The following is a 19,946-nucleotide window of genomic DNA, read 5'->3' as shown; positions in this document are numbered from 1 at the left end:
CCTTATAGGTACTGAAATAACAGAAAGGGACATGAATGAAGCACTTGACCAAATATGAATGAAGCACCAGGATCTGATGGGATTCCAGCTCTCTTCCTTTAGAAGAACGATGGTGGTAGCAAAACACTCGATGATTTAATTGAAATGAAGCATTTATTAGGGCAGTAGTTGATGATGATATTGAGGCAAAGCATTGATCAGTCCAGTAGTTGATGATGTTAATGAGACAAAATATTGATCAGTCCAATATTTGATATTGCAATTGAGACAAAGCATTGATTGTTCCAGTAGTTGATGATGTTATTAAGACAAAACATTGGTCATTCTAGTAGTTGATGATGTTATTGAGACAAAGCATTGATCAATCCAATCTAATAGCTGTATACAAAGTGCCATATATGACACTAGTGCTTAAAGGAGAATCTAATCTAGTACCAAAAAATTGTGTATGCATGCATGCATGAAGACCAGTTAGCCAAAAATTACCTATTTTCAAGGTCTATAAAAGTGATGGAAAAATTTATTCTGAAACACACGTAACAACACAAAAGACCAGCATGGCTTTGTACTGGGTATAAGTTTTCAGACTCAATTCTTAGTTCATTTCATGGACATCCATGGAACTCTGTTACAAGGAATGAGAATGGACAAAGAAGCCAAAGATAACTGTATCAAGACTTCAATATGATCTATAGGTGGGCAAAAGAGGACCTGATGGAATCTGATGAAGAGAAATTTGAGCAAAGAGGTCATCAAACAACTGACAATATATTGGAAGTCTGTGCAAAGGTCCAGCAGGAAAAGGCACAGAAAGTAAAGGTCTAGGAATAGTCTTACTGATATAATAATGTGTTTGTAGTGACACAGTAATTGTTAATACAATCTTAATTTCTTCTGTTTCTGGGTAGATGCTATTTATTCATAATTGGACTCAGTTGAAGCAAAGATGGATTTTTGATAAACATCCAAAGTCACTGACATGATTAGTGTTGCCTGAATGCCTTATTTTCCACATTAAACATTTGGACATGAGCTGAAGCTTTTTGGATGTTGCTATATTCACTATCAGAGTACACTATCAGAGTTGATATGAGGTTCTTTCTCCCCTTTATACATTATTGAGTTTATCGCCACATCTTGTACTTTATGAGATTCGCTGAGAGTATGGTATGTCCATAAAGTGTGTTTTGCTACCAGATTCTTTAAGCAGTCTTTTTTGAAGAAATGCAGAGTATCGTTAGTGTGGACAACAAAAAATCCTTTTGAAATAGAGAACCTGGACCCTTGGGTAATATGCTGATTTTCGTAGCCTTGCTGTTTGAGGATTTGGGTCTCCCTTTGCAGAACTTTGAGGTCATTGATCTTAATTTCTGTTGGCAGACCTTGACTTTTGATTGATATACCTGTGTAGTGATAGTGCATGAAGTGCTTATGTCGTGGAGTAAATGGCAAATGAGGAAAGTGGATTCAAAGTTTCTTATTCATAGATCTCAAAGAATGATGGTTCATCTGCTCTTGCTGTTAAGGGAGTTGAACTTGTTTTTCCTTTGCTGCTTGTACTTGTCTCTGATGATTTGGAAGCGGAGCAGTCAGTCCTTCTTCGTTCTTCCTCTCAGTATATTTAAACCATTCCTGCACACCCAGGTCAGCTCTTATATTCAAACTGTCTTTACTATTACACCAGTCTCTAAACGATGTCCTTCCTTGTGTGATGAACCCACATCATCCTAAGGTATTTTGTTTCCAACACTTCCACCTCCCTTTTTTTCTCTTCCTTTTGCACTAAAGGTCCAAGTCTCGCACCCATGCAGTACTGTCAAGACTGATATACTCTCAAGCTTACTTATCTTTTCCTTTGTGTACCCAGGACATTTACCCCCTCCTTTCCCACCCAGTGACTCACTTCATTCCCATTTGTTGCATTTGCTGCACCTTAGTACCTTACTTTTGATTATGTTCACTAAACATTCTCATTACTTTTACTCTCCCAACCTCTGTCACCAGCCTTTGGATTTTTCTTTTGAGTTTTGTCATATCTAAATCGCTTTCTATGCTCTTCCAACCCCATTGTACCAGAGCTGCCTTTCCCCTATCATCTGAATTGCCCAAAAAGTCACCACACAGGAGGAGGATGTTGGGTCATAAGCTTGCCACTGAAAGGGATGTAGAGAATGTTTAGATGTTAATTGACTGACTTCACAGAATTAGATAGTACACACAATCCATGGCAATGCAGCCATTGGATGGGAAAATCATGCCTTTCTTAACTGTTTAATGACTGCATTTTAAGTACAGAGGCAGTGGAGAACAAACACAGTGCTGAAGTAATGTTCACAGCTTTTACAGAAACATAAAGAGGATCTTCATTTCCAGGCTAACTGATCACATGTTGTGAATCAGGCACTTTCTTGTACCTCCACTGCATAAAGCTGTTATCTAGGAACTGTACTTGTACCTTTATTCTTTCTCATTTTTTACATAGATGCTAATACAAATTACAAACTTGCGCTGTCAGTTGGTGATGACATAATTAAAATTATGAAAATATCATCCATAGAACACATTGAGAGTCAACATTTGGATGTCACTATTCATTAAGACAAATTTTGGTTGCTTGGGTGTAAGGGATGTAAAGAAATAATATTAGTATAGAGCACCAGACACAAATAAACATGGAAGAGAACTGTTAAAAGATTTAGGGATATTTATATAACTCAGCAAAGTATTACAGATTAACAACTGTTTCCCTTCCAAAGAAGATTATATGCAGAACTTTGTGAGCCAGTAATTACCAGAGTTAAGTCAAGGGTTATAACTTTTGGATTGTGAGAATTATAGTTGTGTTCCATGTAATAAACCTTAAATTCAGGTCTGGTTAATTTTGCTTCTTGTATGCGAGGCATTGGAAGTCTTTGCATGATGGCATGAATGTCATAATTCACCAAAATATGTTTCCCAGTTTCTTTACTTTCCCATTTGAACCCTGATTTTACATATCAGTTCTGATGATTTTCTTTCAGCCAGGTTCTAAGTACATCAGTACATTTGCTTGTGATTTAGGCATATATGATGTTAATTTCAGTTTCAATAATTTTCGGAAATGTGCTCGTTTTCACGTATCCATATTTCTTACATTTTAGTTTTTCTTCTCTCATGATTGTTTATAGTCATTCAGGTGTTTAGTTTCCTATCATTCCTCTTGTATTGTCTTCATTTAACTTTTTTGGTAATAAGATTATTTACTAGTAACCCTAGATATGTTAGTTGAGTGCAGTCATATGCAAACTTAAACTCATGGACCTCAAGTACCTGTAGCCTACTAAGAAGCTAAGAGTAAGGAATTGGTGAAATATTAACAAAGCACAATAGGTTAACATTCATTGAGACAAAATTTAATCTTAAACAAATCAGCGACTGTATCGCTGCATAATTTTAGTTCACCATGTTATTATTACATTAGGATGGCTGTTGATGATGTGCCCATGCATTCTGTTCCAGGATTAGACTCTTGGAATGTTTTTAAGAAATGAATAACATCCATTGCACTTGGCACTAAACATCCTCATCTGAGAGATCATTACTTTGGAATTAATATGAGTAAATCTAGAACTGAGTCATGTAGCTCCCACTACATGAAGAAATCAGAAAAAATTTAAAAGTCCACTGCTTTTGATACATATTAGAAATTTTCAACCCCAGTGTATGAATTCAATAACATCCAGGAAGTGTATGAACTGCTGGGCTGACTGTAGACCAAATGCTGAAATGAGGATTCAGATCTGTGTGCTTGACCCTTGGTGACCCATGAAAGCAACATGGTCAAGAATACTAACCATTTACACCACATTATTTAATTATGCATAAACTCTACTAAAGTCAGTAGTCATTACCCTTACAGGACGTGCCAGGGGAGATTGAACGTCTTAGAGGCATCAAGAATGAGGCCCTTCAGTCTGTGACAGATCTCAAGCGTAGTGTCACAGAGCTGGAAATCACAGAGGATGAAGCGCTGAGAGAGGTAACAGAATAAGGATTATTCTCTGATTTAGTGATTAACTTAAAAAAACTTTCATGTTTCTGGGGATGAAAGACTCTGTAGTTGAGTTACTGTCAACTGTTTTGAACTTATATGCCCTTTGTCTAATTTTGAGGCTCTCCATTTAACTACCAATTATTCCATCCCCAGTTAACCCTTTGTGTACCAGCATGTTAATGGATATATTTGGGATACATTAGAGCATGTTCATCCTTTACCTGCCAGTTGGCATACTTCTTATCTCTGTTTTTCATTCATAAGTCTTCTAAATACTGATTTCTTATAGTCAGATATATGCCTACTCATGCTTCTCTAATGCATACCTGTACATACACACACATCTGTTCCTTGGGATACGGTGGCAAAAATATTACCCAAGTATCACCTGTGTGTTGTATGAAGTGACTAACAGTTTTGGGAGTTGGGAGAGGAACCCTCCCACTCTGTTTAATGATTTTTTAAGACAGTGAACACAGGAAAAGGCAGAACGAGGATTTTTCTTTGAAGGCAAAGGCTTGGGTGTCTGAATATGCATTGCTGTGACCAGGAAGAAAAGAAGGGAGAGAGAGCCCATGTTTGGTGAAATATACCTGGATGTTATTGCTCTGAGAGATAAAAAGATGAAGGGAAAGGGAGGTAGAATGGTAGTCTTTTGAGCCTGTAAAGGTAAATAAAGACCTATGTGTAATAACCTTTGAAGACTGAAAACTAAATGAACATAATAGAAAAGCACTGAAGAGTCTTAAAAATAATGCTGTGATTCATGGGTGAGACATTCAGATCTAAGCGTAAGAAGTCAGTCCTCACTCTTTACAATTCACTAATGCATCTTCACCTTAAATGTTGTATTCAGTTTTGGTCACTCTGTGAAGAAACCATCAAAGTGCATTTTTTTTTAATTGTTGCTTAATATGATGTTTTATTAACTGCATTTACCTTGGAATATGGTTTCTAATACATTAATAGAGTCAGGTATAGGTTTTCTCCTTAATTTTATGCATTTTTTTGTATTTTGTTTTATGAACAAATCAGCTTATGAACTGGGTCCAGGAACCTAACCTGTATGGAACCTGAGGAGCCACTGTATTTTATATATTCATAATAACCCTAGTTGGTAGGCATTAGTAGTATTTGGTAGGCAGCCGCAGACCAGGGATATATTACCGGTACTGCCTGCCTTGGTATCATAAGGGTTAGGGGTGGCTTTACAGTTATGTAGAGAGCCAGCACTGCAGTGGCTGTCAAGTTGCACTCCTCTGACCTAGGTAGACGTCTTTTTGTTTTGCCTCACCCAGATATGGAATGCTGGCATTCTGTCTTCAAACATACAATCTCTTTTTGTGAGTGCTATGCACTAGCCCTGCCTTTTGGCAAAATGGTAGGAGTAATAGATTGAAGAAATAGGTAGGAACGTTAGGCAGGAGCATCAAGTAGGCGGAAGCAGTAGGGAGATGTAGTTGGCTGGAACATTATACAGACACATTAGTTAGAAGCCTCTAGAAACACTGCTTGGGTTGCCCTTCGCCAGTGGCCTGTCAAGGGTGAGGCTCCAGAGGCTGAGAAGTGGCACTGGAGTTCACAGTTATGGAGACTTGCTGTGGCTACCCCCCCTTGAGGGAGTTGGGAACAGGTGTCAAAGTTTTAGATACATAGAGTACACCGATGAACTTACAAGATGATTTCCAGACAGAGAAACAGATCCTGTAAGAGATGTCTAGAAGATGGAAAATTATTTAGCTTAGAAAAAAGAAGTTTCAGAGGTAATTTGATACAGGTATTCAAAATTAACGAAGGCTTTGATAAACTTGATTTGAGCAGTTATTTAGAGTTGAATTTGTGTACTTTAACTCACAGTCGTGGATAGCTTGTGGGCACATGTTTTATTTTGAATGAGGTGAATTTATTTTAGTTCAGATCTTAACTGACATTATTTGTGCTTTCTGAGTTACAAGTAAAGTTCACAGGCTTAGGTCATCTGTTTTCTCATACCACAATTATTGTTATGTTTCTGTTACCTTCTTCTATCACAAAAGTTCTGAAAGGACCCTGTTGTCTGTTGCTGTTTGTATTCCTTTGTATATCAGACTTATTTATGCTTGTATTTTGAGACTTGTAATGGGGGAAAGGTGAGGGGTAAAAGAAATGTTGGAATCAAAGTATAAAAAAAAGGAGGATGGGTCTATAGTGCAGTTAGGGAAGTGTTGAGGCTTCCCTGATAGTTTTTGTTTTAATGAGACAAGCTAAGACCAGTAATCCTGATAAAGAGGGTGTAAGATCGCATAATTTTGATATTCCCAATATGAAATAGTACTACTTCTCAGGGGATTGCTACTACAACCTATGAAGGCAGAATGTAGAATAACCGGTTACTTTGTATCCACTTATAGTCATGGTTCATTCCTCTCACATTCCAACCACTTTATGAATCTGCTGATCTTGTGGATGGTTGCTGGCAAATTGCATACATCAGCCACGTTAACCTTCTGTAGGCATTAGTCATGGATAATTTAGAGATAAAGAACTTACTTCATTGTACTCCAACTCTCTATAAACTCTATTTGTAAAGAACTTTATTTTGTACAAGAGGATATTATAGATGTTTGTATTACCGTATCACTGCCTTCCCCAGCTTGAAGTTGAAAGAGCGTTGCTGGAGGGGGAACTGGTGCCCCTCAGAGAGAAGATGGCAGTGGATGAAGAGAGAATGGCAGCCTTGTTACAGCGGAGTATTGAACTAGAGGACCGTTGCCACCAAGAAAGGCATCACCATCATGAAGCCATTGAGGTTAGTTATAATTTGTACAACCACCAGGTTTTGTATTTACTGATTATTCTCTTTATGAAATAGAATTTTGTTCATAGATAACTGTAATTTTGAGTACTTTGGCTTTAAGTTTTAAGTTGGAGTATCTTACTGACAAGATTGAAGCTTCTGAACTTTTTGTGTTACCATATTAATCTTTAATAGCTTCAATATAATTCGATTTCAGGTTGTGCTTGGTTTTGAATGTGAATTTCAATTATCTTGATACTACATAATTTCTGTAACTTTTTCTCTAGTGGTTCAATACTATGTGTGAAATTACTTGATTTAAACTCTGGTCTTTTTTTTTGTATAACAGTGTAAAGGTTAAACTGAATCAGATTTTTGCTATCAGTAAGTTGGATTTCAGAAACTCCTCCATACAAACCATCTTCATTAAAGATTGTTCCAGTATTTCACCCTTTTTTCTACCTGAGTCAGTTGAGATTTCTTGTCAATAGTGTTCTTAACATTGTTCTTTCATCTTTTATCAGTCAGCAAAGAAGTTCTTTACCATGGAAGATGGTAGGCTTAAAAATTTAAGGAAAATGCATGTTGCATAGTTTGCTAACATGACTTTAGCATGATAATTAATTGGGCTCTCTTGATTTAGTCTGCCATTGATGGTAACCTGATTCTTTTGTAATATCTTTTATATTTACCTGGCCTTTATTTGTACTTTTTAAGCATGATTTCATATCCGAGCTTTGATATTTCAAGCCTCTATATTTGCATCCTTGCCCTTCACCAAGTAGTTCTCAACAGACTAAGATAGTTTCCCTGCAGTTATGTTTGATGCATGCAAAAACTTTGGTACACTTTGTTTGAACAGCACAGTTAAAGATCTGTTTAAGACCATGCTATGATTATCCAATGAGCTACACTGTGTACCCCATCTGTTACATATGCTTATGATTTTTTTTTTCATCTGACACTGTTCTGTTCCTTGCAAGTGTTGTCATAAAGCAAGTTTATGGAAAGTGAAATACCATTTATGGTCAGGCTTATTATTGAATAAGTTTAGTTCTATCTCAGGTTTAGCTTCCAAGCTGTCTTGTAATATGCAGCAATCATAAGTATCTAATAAATTTTGTATTGGGATGGTTGAACAGGTATGTTGAAATGGTTTGCACATTTGGAGAGGATGAATGAAGAGAGATTGAGTAAGAGGATTTGTTGGATGCAGAGGGAGTAGAGGGGAGTGAGTGGCCTGAGAAGGAGAATGAAGAGTGAAGTAAGGAAGTAATGGCTAAATCAACCTCTTTTAGCCTCACATGCTGTAAGGAGGCCTGTTGTACCTGTGTATCCATAAGTTGAAGAACTGGTCCATTTATTATAAGTGAAGTAAGGGTTGAAAGCACATAGAGATTGTTTTCCAAAAATTTATGATATGCTATTGCTGAAAGGCCAGAACTTGATGCGAGAAATTCTTGTAAGTTTCGAATCAAAGAGTTGTTCTTTTGTAGTCTTTTGTTTAGCTGTATATTGATAATTGCTTGCAGGCAAATACTGTATATTCATTTAGTTTAATTCTGATGGTGCCTATGACATTAAGTTTTGATATTGCTTTAAGTATAGACCTCCTTTTGAGATTGCTAAAAGTAGATTCTTTCATTTGAGTCCAAATTCTCGTACAGGAAAATTGGTTTGGTGTTTAGATAAAGTGTTGAGTTTGTTGCTGACTAGGAAGCCTTATGTTAGTTTGTCAGAAGGCTTAATATTGAAAACCATTCTTGATAGTATTGGTCAGTTGAAGCAGGGTCATAGAGTTACATATGTAAGGGAAAGATGAAAGATTTACGCCAATCTGTCATTTTTGGCAAAAAATAAAACTACCTTGCTTTAAATTAAGATGTTGAAGAGGTAGGCTTGGAGGCTTCCTTTTGGAAAACATCACTGCAATCATGGCAGTGTTTAGATTGTATGGTTGATGCTATGATTGTAAAACTTTTAATATTTCTAGGTTGCTTATTTCATGTTCAGGTTAAAAAAAAAGGTCACAAGTGCTCTGGAACTGTTAAGATCAGCTAACCGAGGATTTACTGTAGGGTGCACAGGTTAAAGAACAATTTTGCAAGTAAGGCATTTTTATCACATGTCTTCTAAAATCATAAGAAAACAGGTTTTTTTTGTGGGGTCTGACAGAACTTGGTAACTGAAAGTTTATTTCTTTACAAAGATTTGCTACCTTGAGAAAAGGGTCCTTTGGTTGGTTATTTTATGGAGATAAATGAATTGGGAATTTTCATTCTTTCACTGGCAACCTAAGGCATTATCTTGGTTGATAGAACCTCCTCCCAGGTAAAAGTTTTTGGTATGGCTGCAGAAGGCAAGTAAGAAACTTAATTTAGAAATACAGCTTTGAGCTTGAGAAAAAACATGCTTTTGAATAGCTCTTTCATACCTCCTTCCATGACATATTAATGTTACTTTTCATTTAGGTCTAACTTTGACATAATGTTAATTAGACTGGTATGCTCTTACCCTGTATGAGATTTTAGAATACTAAGTGTTAAATAGCATGTCAGAAGACAGACTTAAAGAAGTCTTTACTAACTCAAGTTGATTTTTTAATGTATTTTTTTTTGTTTTTTGATCATTTTCTTTTTTTAGACCTCCCTCTTACCAGTTCCTTGATAGTGAATAAGTAGACTACCTTTGAAGATTTATGACATATGCTTTTATGGTATCGTGGACTTTCTTTTTTTCTTTTTGTCATTGCTTCTGGCTTTTCTTGATTTTGGTTTGTTCCATTTGTCGTAGAATTCTTGGACCAACTTCTGATAGTTCTTTTCCTAACTATAATGGGGAAAGATTATACCCTTGCCACTCCACTCATTTACTAGTTTGCTTTGCCTGTACAATTGCTGTCTTTTGCATGGCAGAAATAGAGCCTGAAAGCAAGTGGTCTTCCAGTAATTGGCTCGCCTTTATAATGTACCACATCTTCCCACCTAATCAGGTGATTGATATCAACAAGAGTATGGTCTTTGAGATATTTGTGGAACTACTTTATTATGGTTTGGTGGGTTCTCCATGTCCTCTTTTGTCCAAAACAAAATCAAATGAGATTGTCAACAACAAATTTACTTTGCTTACTAGAGCCTTAGAAATAGTTTTCTGGATTGAAAACCCATAACAGTATTAATAAGCTTACAGCTCAACATCACAGGGATAGGAGGACAGTACTTTAATGTAAAAATGCTGTACTTTGCTGTCCAGAAGACATTACTGTAATGCATAAATGCTGTACTTTGCTATCCTTGGTAAAGTATGGATTTTTTATTGTGTTAACATGACTAAACATTTCCTGTGATTACTGTGTAATAAAGATTAAAAATTTCATAAACCATGTTTCTCACATCATTTACAGGCATGTCGATCACGACTAGAAGAGGCAGAAAGAGAACTGGATCAGTTAGAAGGAAAGAGTGAAAACTTTACTGGAACAACTGATGAGGAAACAGAGATGTTGGAGACCTTAAAAGCTCAGCATGAAGCAGTTGAAGCTGAACGAAAGGTCAGTTTTAGTTGTACACCAAATATTTGCTTTTCAGTAACAACTGAAACAAACGCTGAGTTTATCTTTGTCACTGTTTGGACAATATTTTATGCACAAGAAATGGTGAGAATAACTATCAGTATATTGTAGTGTAATCATGATTTACCTGAAATAAAGTTTTAGAAGATTGGGAACCTTACCTTTATTATGTAGGTGTATTTCAAATAATTAGATCAGTTTTCCTTAGAAGATTATTTCTGTCTATATACACTGCTTTATCACCCACAAAATATAAGAAAACAGTAATACGTGGGACATAGACATATATCTTTTGAGTGTTGACTTTTTATCTCCCAAGAATTTGCTTCCCAGTTTTCCTGTGAAGTTTTTTGAGGAAATCAGTATAGGCCTCTCCTGTTGTGCATAAGGGCCATGTTCATGAAAAAATGGACATGTGGTGAAGAGTGAACCAAACAGTACAGGGGATAACTAAGCATACAGTCCAACTACCTGCTAGAGTTCTCCTTTTTCCACTCCTGATGCAAAAAATGTGTACTTGTAATCATACCAAGCCATTAGTAAGCATGGCTTGAGCCACAGCGATTTTTATTTTCTCAGCATTCTCACATTATCCATTGGACCATTCACTTATTTCAGATTGGTCAGTGTCTATATTACGTTTGGTTACTTTGTTGGGTATTATCATGATACAAGGGTATAATCCAGAATGTGCATTTTTCAATGATAAAATGTGTGGCTTCAAATTTGATAAACACACAAGACGAATGTATAAATGGAACTTTTAACTGGAGTGAAATTTCTTTGAAATTGTCAAAGAAAATCAATGTGATGCCTCATTATTGAGTTTTACTTAATACTTTTTTTAACAAAGATTATTCAGTATTTGATCCATTGATGTCACTGTGAAAATTTCTTGAACCCAACTTGATTTTTTTAATGTATTTTTTTTTTTTTTTTTTTTTTTTTTTTTTTTTTTTTTTTTTTTTTTTTTTTTTTTTGTTGTTTTGTTTAATTAAGTTAATTTTTAAGCTATTTTTTTAAAACAACTAGGAGTCAGAGAATAATGGATTTGACCAGAGCTTAGGAACAGAGCAAAGTGAACTGGGTTGAGAGTACAATACCATTGCAGGATTAGACAAGAAAGAACTTAGGAACAGAGAACAGTGATCATGCTGTGATTGATTATTTCACAGTGGGTAAATGTCAGGGCTAATGAATAGAGAAAAACGAGTCTCCTGAAATGAAAGTTAAGGTTAAGGAAAAACAGTTACAGCAAAATGATACCATAGACATAGTATTCACAGTATTAAGAAAGATGGTATGTGAGAAGGGATGACTGATAACAGTAGAGAGATGAATAATGTTACAAACCTTTTACAACCATGCATGCATGAGGGTAAAGATACTCAAGTGAAAATTTGGAATGCAGATACAGATCAAATTGAAATTCAGGAGTGATCCAACAGTTGGGCTAGACTAGTCTTACACAAAAATAACATTGTTGTATTGGTTGTTTATATATATCTGTGTTTACGCAGTAAATGTCATAGTTACTTAGCGTACAGTTTGTTTGAAGAGATCTAATTCATGATACATATTTTTTAACTGTGATCTCTGGTTTATTATGGATTTGCAGTTTGGGTAATAAGTTATTTAGTTACAAATTATTACATGATCCTTACTTATTCTAACTCAGTTTCTAACTTTGCTTACAGTTTTTCTTTTACTATATTCGATGGAAGAAGGCCAAGAAAGTAAGTTCTGATGTGTAAAGCATGGTGGGTGTCGTTTGCTAGTGTGTGAAAATATCAACTTCACAGTTATATGCCACATGTCCCTATTTAGATTTACTTTCTGTGCTTGACTCAAGTTGTGGATATACAGTGCCATTTGACTTGTCAGAACTGCAGCTAAGCAGCCATTATATGAAAGCTGGGCCACCAGAACAGAGCGAATGGCTGTAGAAACCTCTCTTTTCAAAGTTGTGTTAAGTGGAATGGCCTGGTAGTGCTTCATTAACAAATACTGTATTGGTGGACATGCATGGTCTTTTGCTGCAGAATTGTCTCAGAACTGTCGCTCTTATGCACCGTAATTTATTTAATATGAAGTAATGTTGATCAGTAAAGCAACTCATTAGTTATATTGGTTTTCTTTTTAGGAAGATAACATATGGCAAACCATGTAACCCACACACACAAAAAAGTGTTTGCAATTTATTAACTTTTTTGACACAACTGCTTTTCTCACCTTAGTGAGATGGCACCAGGAACAAATAAACAATAGCCACACTTGCACACATTAGTTTTGTAGCTGGGACGTTTGATATACTGAATCCACCACCTACCATCCATAGTCAGACACCATAATTTACCTTCGACTGATTCATATGCTGTGGTTCAGCCCACTGACAGCACATTACCCCCAGTATACCATATCAATCTGATTTATTCGATCCCATGCACAGCTGTGACCTTTGATACCAATATTTTTTCTTTTTTTATACCTAACTTTCTTTCCTGCTTTTACAAAGATTGCATCAGGAACAAGCAAACAGTAGCATTACCGAAAATGTTTGAACTGTTAGATGTTCTAAGTAATGAGGAAGGAGGACCATTTATCATCATATGTATTTGTTTATAAGGAAAGCAAAGGAGAATGTTAGGTGTAATGTGAAGACATAAATGAATCAGGGAGTAGTTTTTAATAGGATTAAGGAGGCGGGAGGCTAGCTGGTGATACTTCTGTTTGGATTCTCGCCATCTTGGTGCTTAGTTTTTGTTTGATGATCACGTAGAAGTTATGTGTCCTCTAGGCCCTGATTTTTCTTCATGTGTAATTGTAGTGTGATGGAGAACTTTAGTGACCAAAGATAGTAAAAAGCTTGAGTATTTCCAAGCATATCTTGACTAAAACAGATGATACTAGATAGCTAGATTATATATCTAAGCATATTTTAGCTGTAGAACTGAAAACAGTAAAAAACTAGAATATTTCCATGCACATTTAGACTGTAAAGTATTATTTGTAGATTGATGCATACTATATAATTTTGTATGTATAGGTTGATACTTCTGCATATATCCATATTATTCACCATCAAAGTTTTGCTGGAGTAATTTATAAAACTAGTGTGTGATACAAACAGACAGGACCTCCATGTTCCCTCATATTATTTCAAGGTGAAGAAGGATCACTCTGGATGTGCTGGCCACACCATCTCCTCCTCGTCCCATTCTTTTTAAGTGTTCATTATGTGATATTTTTAATGAGTTTGTGTTATTCACCACCAGCTCTGTGCTAGTTTAAGATATATGAGAAGAGTGTGAAAAGCAAGTTCAAGAAATACGATCTTGTCGTCATCTCTTATCTCAGGCTGTCAGATATTTCAGCCACACTCTTTCCTGCATACTCAGTACTCCACAAGGCCGGCGGTGATAGTTATGTTGCTCTGTATTTAATTTCTTTCACTTTTGTATGTCAGTGTATAATTTTTTTTTTCACACACACCGGGATAGGATCTCTGAATCTATCCCTCTCTTTGAGGGCTAAGGACAGTGTAGTAATTGATTGTTCAGATTCATGGAAATAGTCCTTGATGGAGGGTATAGTTGGCAAGTCACCGCAGAGAGAGGCGATCACTATTTTGGTAGTTTATGAAATAGGTAATGTTGGTTTATCTGCTAGTTTTGACAAGTTGTAATGGCAGTGTGTATTTATAGCTGGAATGTTTCTAAGGTATAGACAAAAATTATCTCCTTTCAAGGAATATTCTTTCCTTTACATGCCAGATAACTGGAGGTACAGAAACTAAGCATATGTAGCATGTTTTGGTTATTAATGATCTAATATATCATTTATTTTGTGACCAAGTATGTTGTGAATATTAATATAATTATATACTTTTGCTCAGGCCTTTGTTTGAACTGGAAAATTTATATATATATTTTTAGATTAATACACATTTCTCTGAAGGTCTCCATGTTTTATGCTACATATCTGCTTACTCCTTTCTGCACAGTGCAAGCTTTGCTTTACGAAGCCTATAAATGGTTGAAGGTTGTGATGTAATGTGTGACTTTATTACTGATATACTACTAATGTTACAAATCATGAATAAGTAGAACTAAAATCTGTTTTTATTGTCGTCACTTTGGTGGATTACCCTTGCACTGTGTTTGTGTGTGCTGGAATCACTTGTATGTCATGTGATGAAAATTTATGACATTATAATGCTTGTCTTTGTGATAGAGCACATAACATTCTTTGACATTAAGATCCAAAGTTGATATTTTATAGATATGATAGGTTTGCTTCTAGTTAGATTTATTTGTTCTCTTTAGTGCAGTTATTATGCAAGTTAAGAGACTATATGACTTCCTAAAGAATTTGACTTTTGAAAAAACTCCATTTTAACATAAAGATAGAATAGATCAATAACAGTATCTTTCATTTCCAGTGATGAATTAACTTAAAGATAGAATATATCATTAACAGTATCCTTCAATTCCAGTGATAAATGCATGTAAGCCAGAAAAGATTTAAACTTATGGGTAACTGAAGTCCAGTGGTGCTTCCTTTTGCACTGTTGCCTCATTGTGTTTGAGTCGTTAGAGAAATATTTCGTGAAGGAAGGAGATTCAGCCAAGAATCATTGTTTGTAAAGTGAAGGGTAGAGGGTACCCATTCAATTGTCTTTTAAGTGGCTGTGGGTGAGCATGCGCTTCCAAGGTGTTGTTACACTCTGTTGTTGAACTATTGTTGAATTGTATGTGGTGCCAAATCATTCTAAATGAGCCACAGTGACATAGTGTGCTGTTATGTAATTTGTGATTTCATTAAACTGTAAAAGTTTATGGTTAGCCTATTAGTACAGTACTGGAGTTGAAGAAATGCATCCATTCGGGTAGCACTTCCAAACATCTGTCGTTGTAATGAGTCAAAAATTTTAGCATCAGAATGGTCCATGTTGAGTGGCTGTACTTACGCATCGAAGTTAGTGTTTCTTCCTGTGTTGTGCCGGTTTATTTATTTAGTTATTCTCTGGGATGGGGGAGAGAAAATACTACCCATGTATCTATTGCATATCATAGAAGCAGCTAAAAGAACCCCCTCTGTAGTACCACTTTCTGAAAGTAGAAACTGAAAATTTCAAGCAACAATTTTTCCTTGAAAGCTCAGTCATGTGGTGGCTGCCACACTGGCTGACTCCATTTCTGATGCTCATTTTCTCTGATATTTAAATATTTGAATGGTTATGAGTTCAAGATATAACTAAAAGCCCAATGAAGAGAACTTTGCAGCAATAATATATAGATGATAATAGTTCCCATAGAATTTTGTGAGTATAATTGAAACATTTATGTTTGATGGTTGGCATGAAACAGATTCGTGTGGGTAAGCTCATCCCACCTGTGCAGTATAGGAACTTGGTTCTTGTATGTAAGCTTTGCTAACCCATGTGACACAGGAGACCCACATACTGTCATCCTTACCATATATGACATCATTATATTGATGCCTTGATTTTTGGCAAATAGTTTTCTACTATGACGCAACAGTTGCATCCTATATGAGGATTCATCAGTGATTTATTATGACAGCAGTTGCATCCGATATAAATGACAGTATTACATATACTACCTTCTCAAGGTTCTTTCCATATGAGCTCATCTTTGAGCCTTGATAATGGTCTGATGTTTACTTTTCATGTTACCATCATTGTTGCGTAATCTCTTTAGATATTTGGCCTTTCTTTGTTGAATTGTTTGCTGAACTCTCTTCCTGGTTCCCTTTCTAATTGTCATTTAACAGTTTTTGCTTTTCTTCCTTAGTTCATGTATCCAGCTATTCAGTTTATTTTCCTTTTCACTATGAATACAATTCTTTTATTTTGACTATTACATTTCTTGTTTTTCAAATATTGATGTTTTCTTTTCATCGTTTACCATGCTGGTCTAGCAGCTTATGCATTCCTCCATTAAAGATCACATTTATCTCATGTTGTATTCACAGTAGTGTCTGAATTCTTGCATATCAAAAGTAAGACAATATTTACAGCAAATACATCCTCAGCTGTGATAACATGCCATATAATGTACTTATCTCCTCAGATAGAGATATCACATACTCATTATTGCTTTCACGTTACTTTAGCTTGGCTTCAACCGAGCTGTGAGTGTAGGTGACCAGAGTCACAGTAAAGATATACATAAGCATACTTTCTTTGACATAGCTCTCTTACTAGTTTTCAAGAAATTTGTCCCTTTTTTCTTATGAATATTTTACATTTCAGATTCTAGCAGTGCATCTATTTAGTTTTATCCATTTATAAATTTGTCTGCTTTCTTAACTTTGGATCTCATCGCCTAACTTAATCATTATTTGTCTTAATCAAAGACAGAATGTTCCAAGCAGAATCCTTTAATATCACTTATGATGGAATGGTAAGTTTTTTATCACGGATTTTCACCAAGATTATATTTCTTTAGAAATAAGTTTTCATTTTATGTACTTTCATATTTCAGGTGTTTGAAGATACTGAATTTCATCAAATGGAAGCTGAAGCACATCGTGAGGCAGAAAGGGAAGAGCTTAATAAAGAGGTTAGATGTCATTTATTGTTGTTTCTGTATGAAGTTTAGGGGCTGCTCTATATTAGTGGGAAGTAATGTAACCACGTTAGCCACATAGAGGATCATGCTCACACATTTTGGCTTTTCTTCTATACTTGAAGTGTGAACTACAGACAGACCTTGTAAGAAGCTTAAAACACATTTCTAAGCAGCATTACTTTAATTAAAACAATTTATAATACATTATGTTTTACAAGTGCCCCAATTATATAATTTGTTCCTAGATGTCTTTTCTGATCAAAATTTCTGCTTAAATATTGAATGAAATATATAGTTTCCAAATATTATGACTAAAACTTTGGTAGATTTTTCACACTAGTTTACTGTTTCCTGCATAATGAGGTAGTGGCCTCATTTCCTTACATCCTATCTCTAGCTGCCTTGCATAATGCACCAAAACCACAGCCTCAGAGGTGCACTGACAGTAATGTGGACCCTTGGGCCTGCTGGAGTTTAGGGCCCCGTGGTTTTAGTCGACTTAGTTGCTGGGCCCCCTAATGCCATCGGCCCTCAGTCCTTCCTGATTGATCTGTCTGCCCCTTCACAGCCCCCTGAAAGATCATACAGTAAATAGATCTAACATGGACCTGAGGTGTTATTTCCTTGCCCTCAGACAAACTTATAGGTTTTTCTTGAATAGATTTCACCGTAACAGGCACATTACATTGATTTAGATCTTTGATGCAAACACTAAAATGTTTCCACATTTTCCATTTATGCTACGTTGTATGAGCACTTAAAGATATGACATTTCAATTGCACTCTTTAATTTTTGATGCACGAACATGAATGATTCTGACTGGCATTGGCTTTAATCCAAGCACTCAAATGATGTTGCTGCTTAGTTTCCAGGATCAGAACATGCAAAAGCATCTGATTTCACTTTCAGATTAATATTGTTCTTTTGCCTTATCTTCTGTTTCATGATGCCACCTTGCTGATGCAGGAAACGGCAATCACTTATAATAGAAAATAAAAGAAATATGTGTATGTGCTTATATCTGTATATCTCAGAAAGCAAAAATGGGTATGTTTGAGGGAATGGTTGTTCCAACAATGTTATATGGTTGTGAGGCATGGGCGATAGATAGGGTTGTGCAGAGGAGGGTGGATGTGTTGGAAATGAGATGTTTGAGGACAATATGTGGTGTGAGGTGGTTTGATCGAGTAAGTAATGATAGGGTAAGAGAGATGTGTGGTAATAAAAAGAGTGTGGTTGAGAGAGCAGAAGAGGGTGTATTAAAATGGTTTGGTCACATAGAGAGAATGAGTAAGGAAAGATTGACCAAGAGGATATATGTCAGAGGTGGAGGGAACGAGAAGTGAGAGACCAAATTGGAGGTGGAAGGATGGAGTGAAACAGATTTTGAGCAATTGGGGCCTGAGCATACAGGAGGATGAAAGGCGTGCAAGGAATAGAGTGAATTGGATCGATGTGGTATACCGGGGTCGACGTGCTGTCAGTGGATTGAACCAGGGCATGTGAAGCATCTGGGGTAAACCATGGAAAGTTTTGTGGGGCCTGGATGTGGAAAGGGAGCTGTGGTTTCGGTGCATTATTACGTGACAGCTAGAGTCTGAGTGTGGATGAATGTGGCCTTTGTTGTCCTTTCCTAGTGCTGTCTCGCATGCTCACGGGGGGCAGAGGGTGTCATTTCATGTGTGGTGGGGTGGCGGCAGGAATGGATGAAGGCAACATGTATGAATATGTGCATGTGTATATATGTTGAAATTTATAGGTATGTACATGTGCATGTGTGGGCATTTATGTATATACATGTGTATGTGGGTGGGTTGGGCCATTCTTTTGTCTGTTTCCTTGCACTACCTCGCGAACATGGGAGACAGCGACGAAGTATAATAGATAGAATAAATAGATATCTGTATATACATGTGTATGTGGGTGGGTTGGGCCATTCTTTCGCCTGTTTCCTTGCGCTGCCTTGCTAACGTGGGAGACAGTGACAAAGTATAAAGTATCTGTATATATGCGTATGTGAGTTGATGGGTCTTTCTTTGTCTGTTTCATGGCTCTGCCTCGCTAACATGGGAAATGGTGATCTAGTATTATGATAATGATGATATCTCACAATTGAATGTGGACCAAAGCTCTACTCATGAATACTTTTTTGAGTTCGAGTTCAGAGGTCAAAATCATGAAGTGTTGTTTAATGATTACTCATCATTTTGATATTGGGTAATTGGACATAGAACAACCTTATACAGCATATACTACTGCACCTACAATATTCAATAGTGTCACCAGGTTTTGTTTATTAAGATGCTGATTGTATTTTACACAATATTTGATGACTTTGTGATTTGATATTGACCAAACCTGCACCAAGGATGCTGTATATAGAGTTCCACACTATTTGTCTCTCCATATCTTTGATGCCCATTCCCTCTGGAAACTCCCATCAAGGGGTGGCAATGGCAAAAGAGTCTCACCTTATCCCTGTCCTTACATTCCTCCCTCACCTACACCATTCCACACATTCTTTCACTATTTCTCTCCCTCCAGTATTCCTCTTATTCCCCCACCATATTTGCCCATGTCACAGGTGCTTTTCCACACACCAACCCCATTAATTGTATTATCATACACTTTCCGTGTAAACTCCAAATGTTGCATTCTTTCCACATGCCCAAACCTCCTCAAAAAATTTTGTTTCACCCATTGTACCACTCTACAATTCACTCCCTTTGCTTTATCTACCATATCACATCTCTCATACACCTTTTCATTTCTTCTTTCCATTTAGTCACACTCCATGCTCTTCTCAAATAGTTTATTTCCACAGCCTGGATTCTTAATCTCTGTGAATCATTCCATGTCCATGTTTTGGCTGCATAGGTCAGGGTTGGGAGGACTATACTGTCCCTTAATCCTCTCTTCACTATCATACTTACACCTCTACCCTTCATTATTCTATTAAAGGACCTAAT

General features: G+C 36.3%; 1 protein-coding gene across 14 annotated transcripts in view; it reads left to right on the top strand.

Moving 5' to 3' along the window:
• LOC139763652 (uncharacterized) overlaps positions 1 to 19,946 on the top strand; it is a 235,881-nt gene that overhangs the window by 193,595 nt on the left and 22,340 nt on the right. For 10 of the 14 annotated variants that reach the window (XM_071689930.1, XM_071689928.1, XM_071689926.1 and 7 more), the window contains 5 exons: positions 3,899 to 4,018; positions 6,666 to 6,821; positions 10,213 to 10,359; positions 12,078 to 12,116; positions 16,890 to 16,967. In XM_071689930.1, coding sequence (XP_071546031.1) covers positions 3,899 to 4,018; positions 6,666 to 6,821; positions 10,213 to 10,359; positions 12,078 to 12,116; positions 16,890 to 16,967 — 540 coding nt within the window. The remainder of the gene's footprint in view (positions 1 to 3,898; positions 4,019 to 6,665; positions 6,822 to 10,212; positions 10,360 to 12,077; positions 12,117 to 16,889; positions 16,968 to 19,946) is intronic. The other 4 variants (XM_071689932.1, XM_071689931.1, XM_071689929.1 and 1 more) reach the window with 1 other exon arrangement.

Source organism: Panulirus ornatus, chromosome 47 (genome assembly GCF_036320965.1).
Source record: "Panulirus ornatus isolate Po-2019 chromosome 47, ASM3632096v1, whole genome shotgun sequence".
Classification (NCBI taxonomy): Eukaryota; Metazoa; Arthropoda; class Malacostraca; order Decapoda; family Palinuridae; genus Panulirus; species Panulirus ornatus.
This window is presented reverse-complemented; position numbering and strand designations above follow the sequence as displayed.